At 41.1% G+C, this 24,584-nt stretch overlaps 2 protein-coding genes and 2 long non-coding RNA genes across 5 annotated transcripts; 1 reads left to right on the top strand and 3 right to left on the bottom strand.

Moving 5' to 3' along the window:
- Positions 1 to 105: 105 nt before the first annotated feature.
- LOC4332016 (vesicle transport protein GOT1) lies at positions 106 to 2,780 on the bottom strand. The gene is made up of 7 exons (XM_015777402.3): positions 2,648 to 2,780; positions 1,990 to 2,070; positions 1,340 to 1,431; positions 1,167 to 1,247; positions 989 to 1,086; positions 727 to 808; positions 106 to 630 (listed from the first exon to the last, which is right to left on the bottom strand). The coding sequence occupies exons 2-7, from the start codon at positions 2,018 to 2,020 to the stop codon at positions 592 to 594; spliced, it is 423 nt and encodes a 140-aa protein (XP_015632888.1). The 5' UTR covers positions 2,021 to 2,070; positions 2,648 to 2,780; the 3' UTR covers positions 106 to 591.
- Positions 2,781 to 11,678: 8,898 nt separating this feature from the next.
- LOC107280224 (uncharacterized) lies at positions 11,679 to 17,497 on the top strand. The gene is made up of 3 exons (XR_001544155.3): positions 11,679 to 12,040; positions 16,720 to 16,815; positions 16,892 to 17,497. It is a non-coding gene; the product is annotated as an uncharacterized lncRNA (long non-coding RNA).
- On the bottom strand, positions 12,872 to 15,621 carry LOC107280223 (uncharacterized). 2 transcript variants are annotated; one of them, XR_010740394.1, is made up of 2 exons: positions 14,264 to 14,693; positions 12,872 to 13,715 (listed from the first exon to the last, which is right to left on the bottom strand). It is a non-coding gene; the product is annotated as an uncharacterized lncRNA (long non-coding RNA). The 2 variants fall into 2 exon arrangements; XR_001544153.3 differs by lacking the exon at positions 14,264 to 14,693 and adding an exon at positions 15,372 to 15,621 and having other exon boundaries at positions 13,499 to 13,715.
- Positions 17,498 to 22,627: 5,130 nt separating the features above from the next.
- Positions 22,628 to 23,571, bottom strand: LOC4332015 (MFP1 attachment factor 1). The gene has a single exon (XM_015776904.3). It carries the CDS (start codon positions 23,345 to 23,347, stop codon positions 22,880 to 22,882), a length of 468 nt encoding a protein of 155 aa, XP_015632390.1. The 5' UTR covers positions 23,348 to 23,571; the 3' UTR covers positions 22,628 to 22,879.
- Positions 23,572 to 24,584: the final 1,013 nt, after the last annotated feature.

Here is a 24,584-nt window from a genome sequence, read left to right as displayed (position 1 = left end):
AGAGTGCTCTTGCATCACAGTCCCAATAACTAATCTCGTAGTGCTACAAAAATAAATGTTCGCAAACCACAACTGTACAATTGCAGCAAACCATGGACCCAAATATTACGAACAATTAATTTCAATTGCAGCAAATTTACTTTCTTCAAGCTATCAAATGAACATAAGTTGGGATAATTGCATCAAATTTACTTCTTCCAAGCTATCAAGTGCGCATAAGTTGCGACAATACGCTCAAGCATAAGCCGACAAGGCTGGAATATCTATATCTGCGACTGCCAGGCACTGTTACAAAACGATAAAGGGTATGTAAAATCTATTTTAGTTTTCAATAGCGATCCTCTACTGCTACCTTGTCCCAACATGCGGGGCTTGCTTCAGAAGTTTCTCCAATGATCCAATCCATTTCATTGTAGAATTTGCATGTCTTTGGCCAAACGATTCAGTGGAGGTCCAGGGTTGTAATTTACAAAAGAACAAACCTACCAGCAAGTAAACATTTAGAGAAAAAGGATTACACATTGGGAGAACCACTTGCTGTTGTAACCCCCCAAAACCTTCAGTTGCTACATCATAAGAAACATAGCTGTGCTACACTGGAACCCGTTTTCCTCTGTAGCGGTCAAGGAACTGCAGATAAGGGAATTGAGAACAGTTAGAATAGGCAACAGACAAGCCACATGTCTCCCAGCAACAAAAGGATATTGTTCTGCCTGAAGTTCATACCGATGTGACAAATGGTTGTTGAAATATCCAACCAATAATAGGAATCCTTTGCAAGAAAACCACAAGAGTTGGCCAGAATCCACTGAAATAAAATCCAAGTTAGTGTCCATGACAAGCATGGGCAAACCTTTTGCACAAGAAACACACTGATTTTGCACATAATCATAAACAAAGTACTGAATACATTTTTTAGGGTTTGTCTCTTAACAATTTTCAATGTCAGGTTGCTCAAGAATGGTATGATGGAAAAAAGAAATCTGACCTGAAGAGTACAACAAAGCCATATGCCTCTAAAAGCATGCCGAAGAAGGGCCACCCAATGAGAACCAGGAAAAAGCCAGCACCAAATGAGATGGTACCCTGTTCATTACATCATCTAATAATTAGATAATACAAAGTTTGATGGATCACAGCCATTGTGAAGTTAGCAGTTGTCAAACCTTGTAATTCTTAGGCTTGGTGAAGAATTGCATGGTTGATTTCAGACCAATTGTCAAACCCAAACCTGACAGGAAGAGAATCTGAAATAGTGCAGAAGAAGTGACCATATGCACATTCAGTTTGACTCAGATCCACAAAATTCAAGGGAAAATACAGAAGAAAAGATAATTACATTGCCCATTGCAATAAGCCCCTTGTCAAAGAAGAAAATGATTCCCAGGAATGAGAAGAATACTCCAAAGCCTGTCAAGCCTAGCCCAATCTCTGGTGAAGATAAAACACAGAAGTCACAGATCATTGAAATATTGATGGAATAAGAAGTCAGCACTACCATTGTTTCTGTAACGTTCCAGGCTTAGCTCACACCAAATCTTAGACTTTTGTCTTCAGTTTGACTAGAAGGTTTGCTAAATTGACCTTGTTTGGTCCTAGAGGTTTACATACTGTGCAAGCTCAATATAAAGTATTGAAATGCTAGGTTATGGTCAGGGTACACCATATGCTATCTAACAAAGCATCGATGTATCTACATAAATGTTTCATCCTTCTACGCCAACCAGCATTATATGATAAAAAATAGTACACAATAAACCCCCGCCCAGCACAAATCTTTCCACATGCATGATGATTAGCCAACATCATAGCACTTCTATCAGTTGGTGGCGTCATTGGAATTTCATATATGTGAAGGCCAGAAAGAAGCAGAGATAGACCACACAAAATAAATCAATTCAAACTTCATAAACTAGCAAATATAAGCGGTGCTCCATGAGAAGTAACTCCTACAATGCAATTTGAAAATGAACGGGGCCAGGTCCATACTCTTGAGGTCATTCATCTCGAAGGAAACCATATTGTTGAGCAAAGAGTAGCAACCACACCAGTGAAGAGCAGAACAAAAACCTGCAACAGCAGAAAGTGAAACAGTTAGGTGCAATTGTTGCAAATAAAACAGGGCAAACTGCAATAGTTTAATATAGCTCTAGAAGAGCACCGATCCCTGAGTCGATAGGCATACAAGATGACATGTTTCGATGAAAGACACCCCTAATCGCCACTCTTTTTTCTTTACTTTAGGCACGCAGCGCTGTTCTAAATCTAGCAACGGAATGGTGTTTGCGACATCGTATTATACTATCAACAATTAGCACAATGGTACCAAGAGCTTAAGAGAACATCGAGCCACATCGAGGCACAACTCTTCCCGGAAATTTTGCCACTGAAAACCTATCGTAAACGATGATCTAAGAACCCTCCTCCTGCGAATGCTGTGGCCTCCTAAATCAAACCGAGGAGTCGAGATCTAGAACCTCCGCACAACAATTCCGCCCCTGAACAGCGGCTCGCGCCTTACCCTCCCGCGGCCGAATCGCGGGCACCGACATCCATTCCCCAACCCACCGGATCGAGCCCCGGCGGAGGCTGATCCACCCCAGGCGTGGACACGGCCAACGAGGATGAGGAGAAGAAGGGGACTAACCGTGCTACTGGGGACGGGCGGCGATGCGAGCCCGCGGCGGCGGAGGCGGCGACGGCGAAGAGGAGGGGAGCGCGCCCGTGGTAGCGTAGCGGCGTTTTCGGTCGTTGCGGTCTGCGGGGAAGAAAGAAGTTTCACAGGATACGGGGCCCTTTGCTCCCGATTAGGATCCTCTGCCTTCACACCGTGAAGGCATCAGCGTGCAGTCAAGTAATATCCACCGTCCAAGATAATCCAACGGCTCAGTGCACACCCACTCAATAGTTGATGAAACCAATTTTGCTATATATTTTTCGATTACAGTACAATCGTAGTATAATTACACTATAATTTGCATGTAATAACACTGTAACAATAATGTACTCCCTCCATTCTAAATTGATCTACATATAATTTTTTTTTTGAGATTATTCCTAAATGATCTACTTCCTCCGGTTCATATTATAAGACTTTCTAGCATTGCCCATATTCATATATATGTTAATGAATCTAGACATATATGTGTGCCTAGATTCATTAGCATCTATATGAATATGGGCAATGCTAGAAAGTCTTATAACCTGAAACGGAAGTAGTACATATTTGTGTTCTTTCATTAAGTCTATTCGTTATTTGTGCATTGGAGTAAATGGACATTAATGCATGCATCCATGCACATAAGTATTTATAACCTACATGCAATATCTTGATTTGCTATTGGCTAGAAAATAGTGGAGATGATGTATGCATCAAGTTTGTTGCTAGAGTAAATATAGTATGAGAGAGTTATTAGCTTTTCTTGGTCTTGGTGTACCTATGAAATATGTAGATCAATTTAGAATGGAGGGAGTAACTTGTATGTGTTAACGACCAAATTTGGTAATATCAGTATCGGAAAAGAGGATTAGATCGAAGTGGGGCGGAGATCGATTCGAGAATAGAGCAAGAATCGACTAGAGTCCGGATCGGCTACGATCAGGATCGGTTGGGTCCGAGTCAGACTGGGTAAGCCGATACAGCTAATTCCAACAATATGACTTGGTGTACAACATTGGGTTGAGTTGATATGCTTCAAGATAATTGGCGCACATGGATAGAGTCCTGAGAAGGCAATTGTATCTATTAATTAGGATATTTTGTGTAAATTCCTTAGAGATATGTTTGGACAAAAGTCTGCCGCAAAGACTTATGGTATCTTAGAGTTTGTTAGAGATAAGAATCGTGTTCGATATGGACGTAGTTTGTAATTTTCGGGTATAAATAGACCCCGAACCCCATGTAATCAATTAACACACACGTTCAATACAATTTCGGTGCATCGCCACTCTTTTGCTTTAGTTTTATTTCAACGAGTTCTTGCTTTCGGGTTGAGCTGCATCGGTTTCGATCTTCAACAAGAGGTAAAACTTGTTATGACGGCTTGCGTTCTTGGGATTAGTGCTTCCATCTTTATGATACTCTAATCTTGTTTATGTAATTCGTCAAGTTATCATATATCTCATACAATCTCTGGCAATATCGCTATCTAATCTACAATCGGCTAACTTTTGTTAGTGGAGGGCAGCCGATTAGGTTAGATTTCGACGTTGATTTAGATTATATAAGATATCTACCGCTCTATGAAACCTCCAGCGGCTTGATTGTCTAGATATTGTTCTTCTTTTTATACTTAATGCTGCATCAGTTGAGTTTGATCTATTAAGTCGTGCTTAGAATATCAATCTCTAGCCTGCCTTCTGGTTGCCGATTAGGGTAGCATTGGAGTTTCAGCCGATCTTATCTGATTTAACTATATTTGCTCTATATGCTTCATTGACATGTTAAGTCCGCCCTTTATGTTAAGATCTTATTGCACTTAAGTATATTAGGCTTTTGTTTAATATATTATACCTGTTTTAATATCCTGATATAGAGTAGTATCGGAGTATTAGCCGATACATGCTAGATCTATCTAATTGGCTATGCAATAAACATATATAGTCCTGTTATTAATATATATTTCGATCTAAGTGATTTAAACTGTCTCGGCATGGCGACCGATCTATCCCAATCACTTGATTTAAGTATATATCGATATAAGAACTATATATTGGTAATATGTACAGCCGATCGAGTAGATTTAGTTATTTATTATCTATTTATAACCGCCGATCGATTCACATATGACATCGGCTCAAAGATAAATGATATGTCATCGGCACGTAACCGATCGGCTATCGTTTATAGGTTTAACCGCGATGTCTTTGTCTCTATTTCTTGTTGATCGCAGGATCAAATCAACTGGCACGCTAACACACCTGAAGGCGAGCTTTGGACCTGCACTAGAGTTAAGCAGATCTCCTAGGCCTCGTGTTTTTCATCAACAGTATGTAACTTTCAAAAATCTCTCCGTAACATGTTATTCGTGGAAATAAATCCTTTCACATATGTATGTACTGCGATTTTTTTCTTCCTTACCAGAACAAATCTTGTAATAGATTTAACGATTTAAAATTACGTGAAACTTATATACAAGTTACATATTAGTTACATGCAAGTTACAGTGTAATTACATACATGTTACAGTATAATTACACTATAATTGTACTGTAATTACATCTATTGAATTTTTAGAAGAAAATTTATCGATAAATGTATAGGTGATGAAACTAGTTAATTTAGCCGACGAAACATGGTCATCAGAGCCCACAGAAGCCCAACAACTAGTAGCACCGCCCGCCGCGGCGGTCGGTACGCGTCGCCGCCATCCGTGGTTTAATTCCTGCCGCCGCCTTGGGCTTAGCATAATGGATGCAACAATTAGCAATGATTCAACATGCTTGTTGTCTGGGATTTGGAACATTATTGCAATTACAATGAGCATAGCAAGGCATGTATTCCATTTGACCATGCAGCAACCAAAGCATGCATTCCATCAGGAAATTCATGAGTTTCAGTTAACATCATTCGCTGCAAAGTATGACGGAGTTTCAAGCTACATCATAAATCAAAAGATATTGTGATTAGTGCATAGGATCTGACTGACAACAACAAAAGCAATGCACTGGAATAGATGAGAAAATGAACAATATGCCACTCTATACCTAGGGTTTCGATGAAATGCCACTCAATAAAATGCACCAGATAAAATGTCACTCAGTACGTTGCCTACCGGATGAGATGCCACTTCGAAGAGTTTTAACCATTTTTATGCCCGAAATGCCCTTGGCTATGGCCGTGGAGAGAGAGAGAGGGAGAGGGGAGCGCCGGGGGAGGACCGGGTGGACGGCGCGGCGGCACCGGAGGCCTCACCGGGAGGAGGTGGCGGCGAAGGTGGCAGCTAGGACGATGGGGCAAAGGGAGGAGGAGGCGATGACGAGGACGAGTTCACCGTGACAGAGGTGGAGATGGACTCGTTGTCCCCGCCGTCGCCCGGCCGCTGCTACTTGTCTCCCGGTCCTCCTCCCCCGTGCCACTTCCTCTTCCTCCCCTCCCCTTCCCCGCCGTCGCCGCCTGCCGGCGAACGCGCGGGCAAGCACACTCATCGCTCGCCGTCCCGTCCTCCTCCCGCATCGTCGCCTCTTCCTCCGCCCCGTCGTCCCGACCGCTGCTCGCCACCTTGTCCTCCTTCCCCTGGGTCTTTGAGGTGTGGGACGACATGGGTCGTAGCTGGGTCGGTTGACCCACCCTGCCTAATGGGTAGATCCGCCTGTGCCTGTCTCAGACCACATGTCGGGTCCCAAAACTAATTACTTCGATCCGACTAAGATTAATGTATCAATCCCTGGATCAGTAAATATTGATACATACAATATAGTTGGTTCTTCATTGCATACGTTAAAGTTTTACAATACTAAGGTTTTACAGTAATAGATACTCACCTAATTAAACATAGGTAAGACTATTATACAGCGGAAGTTCTTATACATTCTGACTAGGGAGGTATAACCTCTAGGGATTTTCTAAGTTATCGGGGTCATCGTAGTAATAATTATAGGGGTCCACCTCTTGACCCAAATCTGAAAATGGGGTTATAAGAGCAAGGGTGAGTATTTACAATACCCAGCAAGTTACCATGGGAATATGTTATGCATTAGCATATAGTATGGTTCTTTGTAAAAGACAATAATAAACAATCTGGAGGAATTGCAGCAAGAATTTATAGATATGTAGACTTTAAATTTCTAACCAGGGTACCATATGAGTCACGGTACTCAATTCCATGAGTACGGCTATTCGAATAGTTTCAAAGATATTCTACTGCAGCAGATGTACGCTTTACCCGCAGTCCACGACTTGCTGATAATCATCGGCTTTAGTCATGGCCCAGTATTAGGTTTTTAACAATTGTGGCACCTGTTCCATGAACTTATATCCTCATATGCTCTGAACGTAATGTTAACAGCAGCAAGAGGAGCTCTGGCGTTCCCGAGGTATTTAAGGGGAACTGATCGTATGACACCACGTCATCTCGATCAGGGTTTAGAATTACCATTATAATTTATACTCGAGTATCACAAACCATTTACTTGTACATGGTAATGGTAAAATTTTGCCCTTCGCAGCTATAGTTGCCTCCTGCTCAAGGATTTAAAAATAAGAACCATTATACAGAGGTACCACATTGCTAAGTAACATAATAACTAGGTCTGTCCCCATTCTAGAAACTGCGGTCGTACCTATTCGTTCGACATAAGTACCTGGTAATAACTATATCGATCGAGACAGTACTAGCCACCCGGAAATCATCCAATTCCTATGTACTATCCCAATCTAAGTATAAAATATTTTAACCAGATTGTAAGCAAAATAAGCAATACTAAATTATCTGGGTTTCTATGGTTGAATTGTGCATATAAAATAGAGTATTGAATAGAAGGCTATAAATAAATAATTTGTAAAATATAGGCTTAAATGATCAAAAGGTAGATAGTAACTTGCCTTGCTCGATGTCCTGAGATTGATTGATATTATCTAGTGTGTCAGAAGAATCCTCAAGACCTAGGGTTAGACATATAAAATTCAGATTCAAAAGAGATTCAAATAAAATCCAAAAATAAGAGAAATAGGGAAAATAAAATAAAATAGAAAAATAGAAAAAAGGGGTCCCAAAAGATAGAGAATGATTTTAGAAGAATTTTGGTCCAAGTTTCACTGGAATTGGATCTATATTTTAAAAGATATGGGCTTCTAAAGTTTGAAAATCAAATAAATGTGAAATGGCACTGTGTGTGGGTCCCACCTGTCAGTCTCTCTCTCTCTTCTCTTCTTCAACCTCCAGCCGTTCCCCATTACGGCCGGCGGCGCTAGGGTTTAAGATTGCGGCGGCGATAGAGGAGGAAAGGGGTTGCAGCCAAGGAGGGGAGGTAGCTAGGGTTCTCCGGTGACGGCGAGCGGCGGCGGAGGGGTTAATTTGGTATGTGGGTGGGCTAGCGGCTAGGGCGGCGGTGACATGGTTAGGCCGTGAAGGTGATCGGGGTAGTGAGAGTTAGACATGGCTCGGGGAGGGGTCCTAGAGCATCTACGAGGTACCTAGAAGGGTTTAGGCAGTTTGCCGACCCTTGGCAAGGCGTAGAGAATACTTGCCGATGAGCGTCTCCATTGGCGCCTAGAGGGTGGCTTGGTAGTGCAAACCGATTGTAAAAATGGACTCTAGGGAGTATGTAGATGGTTAAAACGGAAGAACTCACCGAGATCAATTGAAACGACGGATTGCGGCTGGAAAAACTTTGCGGCGGCGAAGAACAGAGCAGAGCAGGGGCGACGGTGCTCGGCTCGGTGCGATGAGGTAAAGCTCGACGTAGGGCTTCGGTTAGGGTCCAATATGCTAGAACATGGTTGATATAAGGTGTTCTAAGGGTTATTTAGGGCGGAGGATGGATGGAGGGGCGTGGAGTCGATCGCGCACAAGGTGTTCGACCGACGGGCGAGAGTGGTTGATGGAATGGATTGGTGAAGCAGAGCTTCGGGGTTGTGGGGCTATGATTGTTGATGATCGATGATGGACAAGGAAGGGATTGGGGTCCTATTTATAGGGCTAGGGGGAATGGATGAGCTCAGACGCCATCATCGTCATGGATGAGCTCGGGAATTGAATGTGGCAAAGGTGGCAAAGGGCTGTGAGAGGGCGAGCGAGATCAAATTGAGTGGCGGGAGGCCACGTTCGAATACTTACCGGTGAAGGATTGGCTTGACCGTGGATAGAATCGGCTGGCGACGTGTTAGCGCCAATCCGGGTGCGACGCACGGTGGCGGTAAGAGTTAAATCGGTCAGCACGGCGGTGGTTGGTTTGAATTGTGAGAGGGGAAACCACCGTCTAACTTTAATCCAACCGTGCGGCAAGAATTGGCGCGATTTACCCCGGGTAGAATCAAAATCGGACTCGGCGGCGGCTTTGGACGGGCGCGCACGGCGTCGAGCGGCGATTCGTTGCGGCGGAGGTTGTCCCGGCTTTGTCGTTGTCATGATTGGTGTGGCGGTGACGGCCTGAGGGCGTCGATCGGCTAGCGGCGCGCCAAGGTGGTCGGGCACACGCGAGCGATCCCGAGGCCAATGCACGACGGCTCGGCGCGCGGCTAAGTCGGACGCCAGGCAGCGCGCGTGAAGGGGAGGAAAAGGCAAAGTGAACCACGGTTTTGAGTGGATTGTGGTCCTCAAGGATCAAACCTAAACTTTGTGCAAGATTGGATGGGTGTTGGGCTGCTATAGCTGGGCTGGGCATTTCATCGAACACCTTATGTGCAATGAATAGTGTTTTCATGAATTTTTGAATATTTCCGTAGAAAATAATGAATTTAATCTATGAATTTGAAATGATTTCACTAGGGTTTGGAGTATAGCAAATCCTTACTAATAATAGAGTACACTAAGGAAATAATCTAAAGTTTGAAGTTTAAGAGAATTTGCTCAAAGTCACTAAAGTTTGGAATAAAGGGAATAATTAGGGTAAATTAATAGGGTTCTAAAGAAGTAACACTTGAACCAATTAAGAATCAAATAAATTTTTAAAGCACACTAGTCTAATTAAAAGCCAGCATGATGCAGTAAAATTTGAGGATGTTACACCACAACACCGCGAGTTCGCCTACGTCTCTCCCGTGCCAATGTTGTCGTGTCACGGGGCTGCGACAACTTCAACCATTTCACGCTAACGCACCATGACACCGTGCATCTCACGTCCTCGTCGCGTGAGACCGCGCTCGAACTCGTCAACTTGTCACACCGTTGTTATTTTCACGCAATGGTTCAGGGATATCGTGTCATTTTCGCACTTTCAGTCAACTATGATGGTATATTTGTGCCAGAAAAATACATATCAGATAATTTTTGAGAAAAAAAGACCCTGTTTAGATCTCACCATAAAATTTTTTACCCCATCGCAACGTTTGAACACATGCATGAAGTATTAAATATATGTTAAAAAATAACTAATTGCATAGATTGCGACTAATTTGTGAGACGAATCTTTTAAGACTAATTGCTCCATGATTTGACAATGTGGTGCTACAGTAAACATTTGCTAATGACATATTAATTAGGCTTGATTCTGTAATTAGTATTTTTATTAGTGTCCGAACCCCTAATAAGATACCATATATAATATCGAAATGAAAAAACTTTATACTTTGATCTAAACACCTACTAAATCAACTTTATAGGTTTCGAAGTGCACGCCTCACCAATCACCATATCACCCGCGTATTGAATTGCTTCCCTGTAGCAGGCAAAAGCAAAAGTAAAAGCAGCTGGACTGCTGGTTGCGTGTGGCTGTGTGTGTCCTGCTACCCTGCCGCGCCCACCCTTTGTTATTTGATTATCTTAGCTACAACAACACCTAATATTCAATGATATATGATCTATCTTAATATCTAAATTTTTTTAAATAAGACAAATGATGAAACAGTATAAATAAAAAAGTCAAAATTAATTATATTATGAAACGGAGGGAAGTAGTAAACATTGGTGATGCCGTAATATGTTTGCCTGTGTGGTGCAACTACTTTACAAGCTAGTACTTGTAGCTACTCTTTCCGTCCCACGATATAAGGGATTTTGAGTTTTTATTTATAACGTTTGACCACTCGTCTTATTCAATTTTTTTTTAAAAAATATAAAAAACGAAAAGTTATGCTTAAAGTACTGTGGATGATAAAGTAAATCATAAATAAAATAAATAATAATTTCAAAAAATTTTAAATATGATGAATGGTAAAATGTTGCAAGCAAAAACTTAAAATCTCTATGACGGAGGAAGTACTGTGAATTCGTAGCTAGCGCCTAGGATAGCGCCCAGAGCCTCAGAGCCAGGCATCATATCGCTCGCTTAGACCATCCAAAATGAGCTATGAAAGCGGTGAATAAGCAATAAATGGTCACTTACTATCGGTAGTAGCCATTATGAAAGGAGGTAAGTTCGACCATCTCCTTCATTTTCTACGCGCACGCTTTTTAAACTGTTAAACAGTGTATTTTTTTAAAGTTTCTATATGAAAATTACTTAATAAATCAAATTAATCCATTTATTTTTAAAAAATAGCTAATACTTAATTAATCATACAATAATACATGCTTCGTTTTGCGTGCCGGGAGGAGGGGTTCCAACGCAGCCTAGGCATTTGTGCTACTATCGGATGTGAAGGAGTAAAATACAATAGTTGTTCAGAGTTTTTAGACAACTGCAAGTCATTATGAGAGAAGTTGGAATGGTATTTTTTTTCCCATCTTAATACCCCTCATCTATCCATATGCATTGTGGTGCTTGATTTAACTATTACCAACTGACAAATGGTCTCACGCTAACGCTCACTTCGGTATTACTCCCTCTGTCTCATTTTAGGTGTAACCATGGTTTTTCGCGTCCAACTTTGACAGTCCGTTTTATTTGAAAATTTTTAAAAAAAATTTAGGAACATAAATCACGAGTAAAGTACTATTCATATTTTATCATGTCATAACAATAAAAATATTAATTATTAAAATTTTTTAAATAAGACACTTAAAATAGGACGGGAGAGAGAGGGAGTATTACCTTGCTGTTGCCCTTACAGAGAGAAGCAGCGTGGAGAGGGGAGGGCCGGCCGGGCAGCAGCACACTGGTAGCCTGGTAGCAGCTCCCCTCAGTTCTTTCTCCACCTCAGTGACTCCCGCCGCCGCCGGGGGAGCAAAGGGCCGTACGAGCGCGGCGGCGACGGGGAGGGGGACGGAAGCGCTCGCGCCCATCGCCGCAGCGACGTGGACCAAGCCAAGGGCCGCAGGGAAGCAAAATTAGGCTGCACGTTGAGCAGTGCTAGCTTGTAGCCGCAACCAAGGGCTGCACGGACGCGCGGCGGCGACGGAGGCAAAGGCAGGCTCCACGTTGAGCAGTGGCTGCCTGTGCTGCTGAGGCTCCCGCATGGATGGAGGAGTTCTCCGGCGACTCTACGCTGTGCAAGAAGAAGGTGATGATCCGCAAAAAAAAAAAAACTTTTCTTTTACGCTGGTGTTTTCTCCTTCTGTCGTGTGTGAGCGTGAGCCCTCCTTAATTAGATCTTGCATTCTCACTTCATCTTTCCCCATCACAACCTAAACCCCAAACGCATCACGTACTCCATTCACCACACCATCGAGAAAGGATTAGAGGTACTGCTCCTAGCCGGAGCACCCCAGCATGTTCAAGTGTTAGTAAAACACATCTAAAAATGGTTTGAAAAATCTGAAAAAGAAGGATTTTTTAGTGTACCTTTGGATAGACGTGTAAACTTGAAAAGATGAGATCTAATGGTGAAAATTCGTTCCTCCTACACCTAATATAAGGTGCAGCAGTATAGTAAAAGGGTAATTTTAAAAAAATTATTGTGGCATTATTGTAAATTCAGTATTAAGAGAGGGTGTGATATGTAATTGCACATGCATTGCAATAGGGCCGTCCTGTTTCTTTCTTGAGGTGTAGTGTAGAGGCGGAGATTAACCAGCATCTGCGGACTGCGGCGGCGTGAGGCGTGAGGAAAGGCCGGCGGCGGCGACCAGATCGCTACTGATTAGTTAGCCCCTGGACATTGCTGAACTACAAACAATTTTGAGATCATCAGAGCATTAGTTCTAGGCCATGGCATTGTTTCTTATCGCGTTTTCTTTTCTTCTCCTCTTATTTTTGCATGAACATATGCATTTCCCAGTTCATGAAACAGACAAACAAAAGTTAACAGTTTACAATTTTATTCCCAATCCATGTGAAATGAATGGCCAAAGCTATTGCCATCCGTTTCAGTAAAAAAATGTCAGCGCAAAAGTTAGTTAAATGCATATTAGATTATGTTCTTAGAAGAGAATTCAGAGCACTGAAATTCGAATTCCATGGATTCTGAAAATACAGTGCAATGAACTGAAGGGGGCAAATTATAAGCTAGCAGTGCAATATTCAGTACTGTCAGAATTGTGATCTTATTACATTTAAACTACCTTGCCCTTTTATTTCTTCTACGGTACCAAACTACCAATGCAATTTTCAGTACCGGTACTTTCATGCACTTCCATGCCTTCTGTAACACTAAAAGTTTGGATCACAGAAACTGCGACGAATTCGAAACCAAAGCAAAACACTTCATTTCTTCTTCTTATTGAGATTCTCAACATCAACTGATCTCTCTGGCGATAATGAATTCAGAAATGGCAATATCAACTGGTCATCTGCTGCAGGCATAGGAAATATATGATGCAGTTAGACTGTGTGATAATTTTCAGAAAATGTTGAATTTAAAATCCATCACATGTCAAATATATGAGCCCAAGTTGAACAATACTGCAGTTGGTCCTAGTTTATCCTAAAATTGGCCCTAAAAAGGAGGTCTCTAATTAGTTCAGTGAATCAAAGAGTAACATGGCACTGAGTCAGATAAAACGAAAAGTGCATGGGGAACTTACACAGTTAATACATCTGTTTTTATTCCCAATTACAAAATCACAAGAAGTCTCACTTTTTTTAACTCTAAAGTATCAATACATCTAGTTTTCAAGAATATATCCTCAAAAGGAAAATCATTATAGAATTTCTATCCTTCTAAACTCCTTGGTTATCACATTTTCATACTCCGCGACCTCCTCCAAACTAATATGATCACCAGGCATTCCAAATTTCTGCAATTCATATTTCCAAAGTTCAACTATTAGTCAAACCACAAAGTTTGATAAAATCAAAATGTACTTATGTGGGTAGATGATGAATCTTAAAAAATCCACATTTACAGTCATCTAGTATTACTAAGCTAATACAGCTGTTATGTCTTATGTGTACATCAATTACTTATAACATACGGGGAAATCTTAATTGCTATATATATGCACATGATCAGGAAACTTCCAAGGTTATTTTCCTAAACCAAATATACCCATATATCAATTTATAACACAACTACACTCCCAAGAATCAAATTATTAAACTCCATTGTCAATCTTAAACTTTCATTTTTCATATATAACATCAAGTTACAAGCTTACTGCTTACAATACCAATCTAACAACCTACACATCATCAAATTAAATCTAGCACATATCATACCATTAAAAACATTCCTCAATTTCTCTAATCGATGGCACAAAGCAAATCTTTAACCTAGGAGGAAAATAGATAATCTTGCTCAACAAGAGGCCTTCCTAAAGAATTCTCTAGCCATATGCTTCATTACCTGAATCAAATCCAAAGCAGATGACTATCGGCGACTCCACAACCAATGTAGGCAAGCGGCTAGTGGGGTGGGCAGAGAGGCGCCGGGGGAGGGCAGAGAGGCATCCGGCGAAGAGGGCAGCGACGAGGCCGGGAGAGTGCAGATATGCAGCTGGGCTAGGAGGGCAGCGAGGGGAGGGCAGAGAGGCGGCTGGCGGTGAGGGCAACGACACGGCCGGCGGGAACGCACCGAGAAGAGGTCGCCAGGCTTCGCCGCCACTCGCGACATGGTTCAACGGCGGGGGAGTTTGATTCGCACGGTGGAGGGGAGTGGAGGGTGACGGTGACGACTTATCGACGGCGGCGCTACGGCGGCACGTACGGTGCTCCAAAACTCGCGTACGATGGTGGCGTCGATGAAAGGATGGGGGAAGGGCAGCGACTTGGACCTTGCAGCCATGCACACGAAATTACATATTTACCCTTCCACCAAGAATAAGAAAAGGTTGAAAATGCCCATAAAAATCAACGCTCAGATATAATCCTACTACACTACTACACAAAGCAGCGGGGGGCACCGTAAAATGCTAGATTGGAGAGATTCTGTGACAGGATACTAGATTCGGGGATGTATGTAAGACAAATTGATCAGAAATTGACTTATTAGACTATCATTGTATTTTTCAGACGATCATTGCATTCTTATGTTGATCTGTAGGAAACAATTTGAAGTTGTTTTAATTGGAAAGCTTTGAAGGAACGTTGTTGTATCTTCTCTGGCCTCATGGAGGCATTTATCTTCTCTGTTTCTTTGGACTAGTGTTGCATGCTATATGTGTTGCAGCACAACCATGTTAGAAGCTGCTTAAATTAGCTAGTTGTTGTACTGTATGAACATCACTGCATTTGCTCTTGTTGTGCTGCATGAGTGGTACTACTACCAGTACCACTACTACTAATACATGTTTGTATGCCTCTGTTTGGATTGGTTTGGTTTCTGTTTGGATTGGTAGCCGCTTACTTAGCTCAACCGAGCCAGAGATGAGAGGCCCTGCCTGAGCGCCGGCGATTTGCTTGCTTGCATGAGTTGCATCTATGCGTGCATCAAAAGCCGGATCGAGAAAACGCACCTCGCGAGTCAGGCCCGCTTCTCGCTGTCGCTGGGAGGGGTCACCATCTCTTCTCCTTCTCCTTGAGCTCGACTGGATCCTGCTAGCGCCACAAGCTCTCTCCACCACCGGATCCGCTCGCCGCCGGCGGATATGGCGAGAGGGATGCCCGGTGGAGACCCATCGCTTCTCACCGGCCTTCACCCCTTAATTTCTCGCCTCTCATCGCTGACCGTCTTTTTTTTCTTTCCTTTTCCCCACTTTTTCATCTGCATTTTCCTCGACCTTGCGGGTGTATTTATATAGGGAAACAACAACAACTTTGTCTAAAATCCTGGAGTGACATTTGTGAGTCTAGACAAGAAGAAGGCTGGGAATACGAAACATACAGATGGTAAACAAAAGTCTAATTTTAAACTCTGCATGGAGAATTGTAGCAAATCCTGAGGAACAAGTTAGCCAGGTATTGAAAGGTAAATACTTCCCTAATACTTCCTTTTGGAATGCTTCAATCAACACTGCAAAATCTGTCTTCTGGAGCTCTATTCTCAAACTTAGGAAAACTCTAAAAAAGTATGTCACCTGGCAACTGGCTGAATGTAAGATCTCTATTTGGAGTCAACCTTGGTGTAATCTTGATGGGGATATTCATGGTTACATTAAATTAGATTTTGTTCATAACCTAATGCCGGCCATAGTTGCTGACTTGTGGACTACATGAAAAACTTGGGATAATCAGAAGCGAAACAACTTATTTGAGTATCGTGCAGTCAATAAAATCTTGCAGGTCCCATCATCCAGAATAATGAGGAGGACATGCTTTGTTGGAAATTCACTCCAAATGGGATATGTAACACGAAAAGTGCATACAAAGAAATATATAAAAGGGAAATGCAGTCCTGCACACAGGTAAATGATCAAACAAATACAATCCTTAATCAGATCTGAAATGACAAGTTCATCCCTCCAAAAATCAAAACCTTTGCTTGGAGGCTTTTGAGAGGAGCTCTACCAACTTTTCTAAGACTGAATCATAGGGTAAGTGATATTTCTGCAAATTGTCATAGATGTGGTCTCCCTGAATGTGACTCCATCTGTTTTTTTGCTTGTCCCTTCAGTAAACTGACTTGGCTTATCTCTGAAATTAATATCCATACGGATCAATTCTCTAACAATGTTTCTATGTCTCACATTATTGCCTTTATTGCTAACAATGGTCCTAATCAAGCCACCTTGAACAGAATTTTAAATATTATGTGGCAGATCTGGAAGGCAAGAAATGACCTAAAATTCAAGAACATTGTTAAAGAGCCTACTCAAGTTTCCTTTGCAGCATAGGCGATGATAAACACTTACACAATCTTTTCAGCTTACAATTACTCGCAGGACCAACAACATGAGCAAGAGGAGAAACACCCAGGGGTCTTCCGGCTAGCTCCATAAGATAGTGGGCTAGACGACCTAGGTTCAAAGTCTCACTCCTTAATTATTTGATATTAGGTCCTACTCCTTCCCTAATATTCACGTTTTTTTTTCAACAGGAGCAAGAGAGCATTACCAGAAAGATGGATCGAATTCCTCAAGGCAATAGATGTTACGTAGATGCTTCATGGGAGGATCATGTTACTGGAATTGGAATTTTCTTTCATTTCCCTTCCACCCATAATGCTCTTTTTATCAAGGCTTCCACTAACTCAGCTCAATCTCCCTTGCAAGCCGAATTGATTGCTTTGCAACTGGCTTTGGAAATTGCCTTCTTTTTGAATTTTGCAGGTACTAATTTCCTTACAGACAGCGCTACAATTGCAGACGAGGTGAAGACAAGGAATTTCAGTGAGCAACCTGGCCATTGGAGTCTTCGGCCATTATGGAGCCAAATCACGACAACAATTCCAAATCATCTTCTGAAGGTTTTCTGGATATCCAGAGAAATAAACATAATTGCTGACAAGCTAGCTAAAGAAGCTAAAGCTGATGCTCTAATAAAGCCTATCTATAACTGCCAAAACATCTCTCACATTGCCTATCCTTCGAGAGATTGTCATGCTTCTTCTCTGAATGCTCATTTCAGTTCTTTAAATTGTAAAATAAACCATGTATTATGTTCCTAGTTTAATAAATCCTTTACTTAAAAAAAACAACAACAACTTTACCGTGCATTAGTAATAAGAAAACCATTTTCTTATTCATGGTGTTATCACAAGTAAACGACATCTTAGGCCCTGTTCTATTCTTCAACTTTCTCGTTTTCCCTTAGCATATTTTTCAAACGGTTAAATGATGCAATTTCTTTAAAAAAGTTATTTTTTAAAAAACAAAAATATATATTTTTTTAAATTTATAATACTTAATATTTAATTAATCCATTTTTCGGTATGGCACGGACGTGTGATTTTTTATTTAATTTCTTTGATTCAATTTCTTGATTTGTGGTGTTGTGTGATTTGTGCAGTGAATGGATGTGGGATTTGTTATTCAAGCTCTTTGATTTGTGGTGCTGTGTGATTTGTGCAGTAAATGGATGTGGGATTTGTGATTCAAGCTCTTAATTTGTGGTGTTGTGTGATTTGTACGACGGATGGATGCGTCATGGGGAGCTTCTCAATGCATCGCCTCGAATGGGACCGTTTTTTTTTTCATTCCTGCTACTTTCAGACATAGCGTGTGGCGGAGCGGAGGGCTTTGGTCTCCATGGGCTCAGGCCCATGTATTAGTTAGCGGAACTTCTTGCAGCCGTACAGAAACCAATAAAAAGCATGCCAACCAAACCAAACCTTTGGCCATGCTGTAGTATGACATAAATCCACGATGATCATACATACATACTGGTTACCATTCAGTTTAACTGCTAGGCTTACTCATTAAAATAAGGTCTGATAGTGACTAAATAAGGTCTGATGGTTTAACCTAAACACACTAGTAATATATCCGTGCTAAACACTACGGTGCAATTCTATTTGTCTTTAATTATTTTTTAAATTTCATGTTACCAAAAAATATTTTATATGATTTGTGCATTTGTACTTTAATTAAATTCATATCGTACATTAAATATATTTCATGTAAAGTGCAGTACTATGATATTACGTGGGCACATTAAAACTATACAAGACTTAATTATATATAATCACTTAAGTATACAATATAAAAGGGCAATATACGCATAAAAATATGTTAAAGAAGTATAGAGTTATTTCATTATTTGTTGCTGGCACAAAATAAAGCATTTGTTATAATACACCCCATACGTAAAAAACTATCCTAATGTTTAGCATTTGCGATACACTAAAGAAATTCTCGTGCGCCACTAGAAATGTTACTTCCGCACTCATTTTGCTCATACATCAATAGATGTAGCAAAAATTGTTTCCTTAGCTCGCCACCATCCTGCAAATACATTTGTTTATAAAATAAATAACTATATTATAAAATAAAATGAAATATTCTAAATGACCAATGCTAGTCGGAATGACCTTTAAAGACGGCAAATGCAGTGCTCCTAAATGAAATGAAACAAAATCAGCGAGGGAGTTTTAAAATTAAAATACCGTGGACCTCCTAAATGCAGTAATCACAGCTACAGCAAAACCAACTTCGGCTGTGTTTAGTTCAGCGCAAAGTTTAAATTTTGGTTGAAATTGAAGATGATGTGACTGAAAAGTTGTGTGTGTATGACAGGTTGATGTGATGAAAAAGGACTGAAGTTTGGATCCAAACTTTGGATCTAAACACAGCCTTCATTCAGCTTGGATGTTTTCATTAGTAAATTCACAACTCAGACACTAACGTAATGACATGGTTTTAATTTTTCACAAAATGATCTCATCTACAATGTACAGTCGACCTGGTCATGTGCACATCAGTAGTACATTTCCGCCAAAATTTTAAGGGTTTAGGGTTTAGGGTTTAGCCGAGTTTAGTTTCAAAATTTTTCTTCAAACTTCCAACTTTTTCATCACATCAAAACTTTCCTACACACAAACTTCTAACTTTTCCGTCGCATCGTTTCAATTTCAACCAAACTTCTAATTTTGGTGTGAACTAAACATACCAGAATCATAACAGGACAACAATAATATGGATTGACTCATAGGACATACAAATAGCAACTGACAGTTGATCCTAGAAACCAATGCTGACGCTAACGCTAAGGTAGCGTTCAGTAATGCATACTCCCTCCATACTCGTAAAGGAAGTCATTTTGAACAGCAACATGGTCTCCAAAACATAACTTTGACTTTTTTTTCTATAAAAATATTTATTGAAAAGTGATATATGTATACTTTTATGAAAGTATTTTTCAAGACAAATCTATTTATATAATTTTTACATTTTTAAACTCAACAACTTAAGAGTTATTCGTGATTTATATTCCCAAGATTTGACTTAAACATTGTCCTAAACGACTTCCTTTATGAGTATGGAGGGGTATTAAACAATCAGGACGTATGTGTTGGCAACCAAAACGGGATATTAAAAAGAGAATGATTAAGTTATAATACTGTTAATTTCATAGCCACATGAATCTTTCGAAACATGCAACTCCAAATGTACAACGTTGCAATCAGCGAGCAAACAACCAAGCCATCCACCACCATCTAATGTTTGACTTACATTACAAGTCAATATTTTGTTCACATTAGAAGTCATATATGCTATCAGAAGTTTAATTTTTTTTCTTATAAACCATAAAAGTTAGCTATTCCTGTATACCTGCTGCCAAACAGATTTTTCCTTCTATTTTATCCCATTCACATGACCCAGTCACCGTTGGGAGTAGCAACACTGTTATTCTTTTTGCAAATCCGCAAATCCATATATTTCTCTACCATACAAAGGAACTTACCAACCCTCACAATCAACCCAGCGCTTGTTGGCTCCCTTCCGTCGTTGTCAACACGGTTGTTCCCCTCCTAGCTTCTGTAAAAAAGATCAGAACCAATGTTGAAATTCAATCATCAGAAAAACAAAAACGATTGAGTACAGTATAACAGTGGAAGTACAGTAAATATATATGCTTAATTCTCTGATCCCATACTTCTCCTGTTTTCACATCAATAAAGTACACTTGATGATTTGAAATTCGAATCGTCATATACTGCTATACATGTGGCAAATGTTCAAAAATCACTGAAAGATCAAAATCTGATTTTGGAGATCTTAACAGATGTATAATCACACGTAAATGTTGAATTGTCTCAAATACCCTAGAAAGAAAAAGATGCACCCACAATCACATTGTCTCACATGAATCTGAAATTTTCTCCCACAATCCAGATTAGCAAGTTGGAAAAAGAACATGAAAATTATATTCTATTTCTGTACAGCGAAGACACATCTGATAAAAGAACATGACACACAAAAAAAAAATCTCGCCATATTACCAGTCAGATTAGAAAACTGTGTGATATCATGGAAGCAACCAACAGGTGATCAGTGAAAACTACACCTGAAACAGGTTCATTTCTGAACGATCATAAGGTTTAATATAGTTATCAGTCTCTCCTAGGGGACATGAGTAAATTACAGCAAATGACTATGGCACGTGATCCATATTAATGGGTAATTGATGAACGCATTTAACTGAAAAATAATGTGAATCAACAGAAATAATTTTGTTTTGGTCCTTTATTCTTTCACAGCAAGACCGCACAATTGCAAACTCATAAAAGGCGGATGATTTTCGTTTATCATCGCCTGGCATCTCGTGGTGTAAACAATAGAGTAGAAGAAAGCTTTTAGAAAATCATAGTTTTAAAGAAAGGATCAAATAATCCATAACAATAGTCCGGTGAACAAGCTAGTCGGCAGTCGGCACCATCAACTTCAGGTTGACAAAAAGAAAAGGAACAGATAATGTTCGAAGCATTGGCATTTGGCAGATACCTGGAAACTGAATTTTCATTTATCTGCATATATTATGTTAAGCAAAGCATATGAACCATCAGGATGTCTTACCAAACAAAAGAAAAGCCGTCACAACGCAAGTCGAGATCAATATTTAAACAGGCAAACGATGAGGGATACTAAGCTAGTAATTTGTTTGAGGAAGTCTGCAAACTGTAGCCATCACAACACTTGGTACAACAAGCGCCACTTATGTGCTAAAGCAACCAAGCAAACGGCAAGGAGCAGAAACTCCAATGCTGGGATGAAAGATTATTCCAATGCTGCACTTTCTGTGAAAAGTACAACCCAAAGGGCCAACAGATGGTGGGAATTCTCAAGGTTGACACTAATATTATCTGAACTCTGGAGCATAACTAGATGAGAAATTCTGAAGCCAAAATTTCACAAGGTTGCATATGTGCAATCTACAAAATCCAGTACAAAATTTGCGGTTTTGCAGGGTTAGGTCATATAAGATCATATAGCGGAAGGTACAAGCAACATGTATCATCAGCTATTGAAGACAAAAATGATACTATGGCATTTCCAGGCAGTTAAGTGCCCCCAAATGCAAACATCGACAGGTGTAAAGAAAAAGTTCTTACTTTGTTTAGCAAGGGGACCCTCTTCTGTTGTGGAGCATGCTGTGGGGTATGATCTCCATCCAATCATGGAAGATCTGGTGTCTCCATCTTGAAACTAATTAAACATTAATTCATATTGACTAAACAACATCGTTTCATGTGAGAGCTTGGTTGGGGAGCAAGATCATCAGAAGAACTAAATTATGTTTAATATGATGAAGCATAGACCGTATAGTGAACTACAAAATTTCTGGTCCTCCTAAAAACCTGTAGTTGCAATATTTCTCCTCGAACAAAAGCAAAAGCGAAAGAGAAGTATACTTAAACAATGATATGAGTATATTTAAAGGACAGGTCCCATATTAAGTGAAAGATTAAATGTGGGAAAAGGTGAAATAAAAGGCACCCACAAGCAATAGCAAGAGCTAACAAATCAAAAGCATTGTTAATCCGACAGATAATTCCGTGCATGCTTTTCAGAGAGAATCTTCGAATGCCTGACTGATCCATAATCTACAAGCTACCAGCTAGTAACTAGCTATGCAACAGTGAGATATTGCTAAATGTTAATCATATACAAAGACTGAAGGCCACACAATCTTTTCGCTGGCGCTGGCCATATCTTTCAGTAACTTGTATGTTCTTGCTGCGGGCGTGGGCTATAACCAATGGTCAGAGTTCATCAAAGTAGGGATATCCTCTTAATTTGGTTAATGCAAACCAATTCGATCTCAGGTCATTAACAGAATGTAATACAGAGAACTCGATGTTGTATTGAACTGTAAATCTTAAGAGGCAGAAACATTGGTTCAAATCTTGATCATTATCATAATAAACGGAACATAATCTTGCTACGAGATAGTACAACTGGGAAGCAAACAGGTAAAATACTAAGAACAAAGAGAGCCAGGAGCTACTCATCAAAGAACAAACTGCACGGATAATCAGAGCAAGAAACCTACATCGGTTCCCAGACCAAAGCCACATTTCTCCAAACGAACTCTTAGATGCAAGTCATCTTCTCAGGCAATGAGATTGTAACGAACTGAGAGCCGCTCATTCCGCGGGCTGCGGATCCACCACCTCGCTCTCGGAAGGAGCAGCGGGGGCTTCTCCCTCGGGCGGCGCCGCGGCGGCGGCGGCGGCGGCGGCGGCGGAGCGGGACTTGACGAAGTCGAGGAGGCGGCGGCTGACCTCCTTGGAGTAGAGCTGCAGCGCCTTGATGCCCTCCTCCACGGACGCCGTCGCCGCGGCCTCGCCGCTGGCCGCCGCGGCGTCGAAGGCCTCGGCCTCGATGCCCCGCGCGGCCGGCTCGGCGTCGGCGGCCGGCACCGCGCCGTAGCGCTTGCAGAGGATGGTGTCCCCGCCCAGGGTGTCCACCAGCCGCCGCACCACTGCGTCCCGCGTCCGCTGCGTCGGCGGCCAGATGCTGAACGAGAACCCCTGCGCCGCCTCCCCCTCCCCCTCCTCCGCCGCCGCCACGCCCGCTGGCGCGCCGGCGGAGTGGAGCTCGTCGGTGGCCATCCGCCCGCGGAAGCTTCTAGAAGGAAAACCTCGAAACGCGAAACCCTAGCCCCCGCCGCCGCCCGATCCGTTCGCGGCGAGGGGATTAAAAGCGGAGGAGAGGCGGTGGAGCGTCGCTGTAATTGATGATTTTTTTGTTTTGTTTTTTTTTTTGTTCGGAAGTTGGGGAGATTGCGGTGGCTTCAAGCGAAGCCGAAGATTGTGGAGAGGAGATGAGATGAGATGGGGAGATCGTCGGTTGGTGGCTCTACTTATAACGGCGATGACGAGGTGCGGTTGAATGCTTCCGTTTTTGGGGGGGCACATTGATGCGTTTCCTCCTTTGATTCGTTTGGGATTTTGAAATTTTAACGTTCGATTCAGGGTGTGGGAATGGTAGGCGATCTGGATAAATCCGGGTAGTAATTGAATGCCTGGGAGCACTACTGACGTGTAAAGATATGATTGTTTTTTGTAACTGAAGATACGATTTTTTTTGGGTGCAGTTTAGTGCTTTCCAATGGTGGCACGAGTACTAAACGAGTAAACGGCTAAAGCAGCACCGGATTCAGCACGTAGAAATACGAAAGAATGTACTAGTATTTACCATCCTCCTAAAATATACTATATCACTCTTCTAAGTTTTTATTCTCATTTACCACCCAAATTCACATGTTATCTCCTTACCCATTCGATAAGTATTTGATCGAGAAAGAAAACTAACATGTGGAACCGGATGATGAATAAGAATGAAATTTTTAAAAGGTGGTATGTAGGTGGTGTTTGAATATCCTGAAGATGAAGATGAAGATAAAGATTAAGTGTTTCACGTAAAACGAGATAATAATAATGTGTGATTAATTGAGTTTTAGTTATTACAAACTTGAAAAATAGATTAATATGATATTTTAGAGCAACTTTTATATAGAAAGTTTTCGCACAAAACGCATCGTTTAACAGTTTGAAAAGCGTGCCACGAGTATCCAAAATTTAATCCTCTTCTAAGAAGGATGAAAGGATGAGTAAGATTCCCTTCTATGTTGATTCTTTTTGGGACGAAGGGAGTAATCCGTAAGAGCAAGTCTAATGGTACAGCCCACTACTAGCTTCAATTCATCTATAGCCAATCTAATAGCCAATTCATACAATAATTACTTATTATACTATTAATATATGGTCTCACCTGTCATACACACAGCCCGCTGCTCTTCTCTCTTATCATTTATCTCATTAAAATATGTTTATAGCTGGCTAATAG

Source organism: Oryza sativa, chromosome 3 (genome assembly GCF_034140825.1).
Source record: "Oryza sativa Japonica Group chromosome 3, ASM3414082v1".
Lineage (NCBI taxonomy): Eukaryota > Viridiplantae > Streptophyta > Magnoliopsida > Poales > Poaceae > Oryza > Oryza sativa.
The sequence above is the reverse complement of the archived record's forward strand: the minus strand, read 5'-3'. Positions and strand labels throughout refer to the sequence as shown.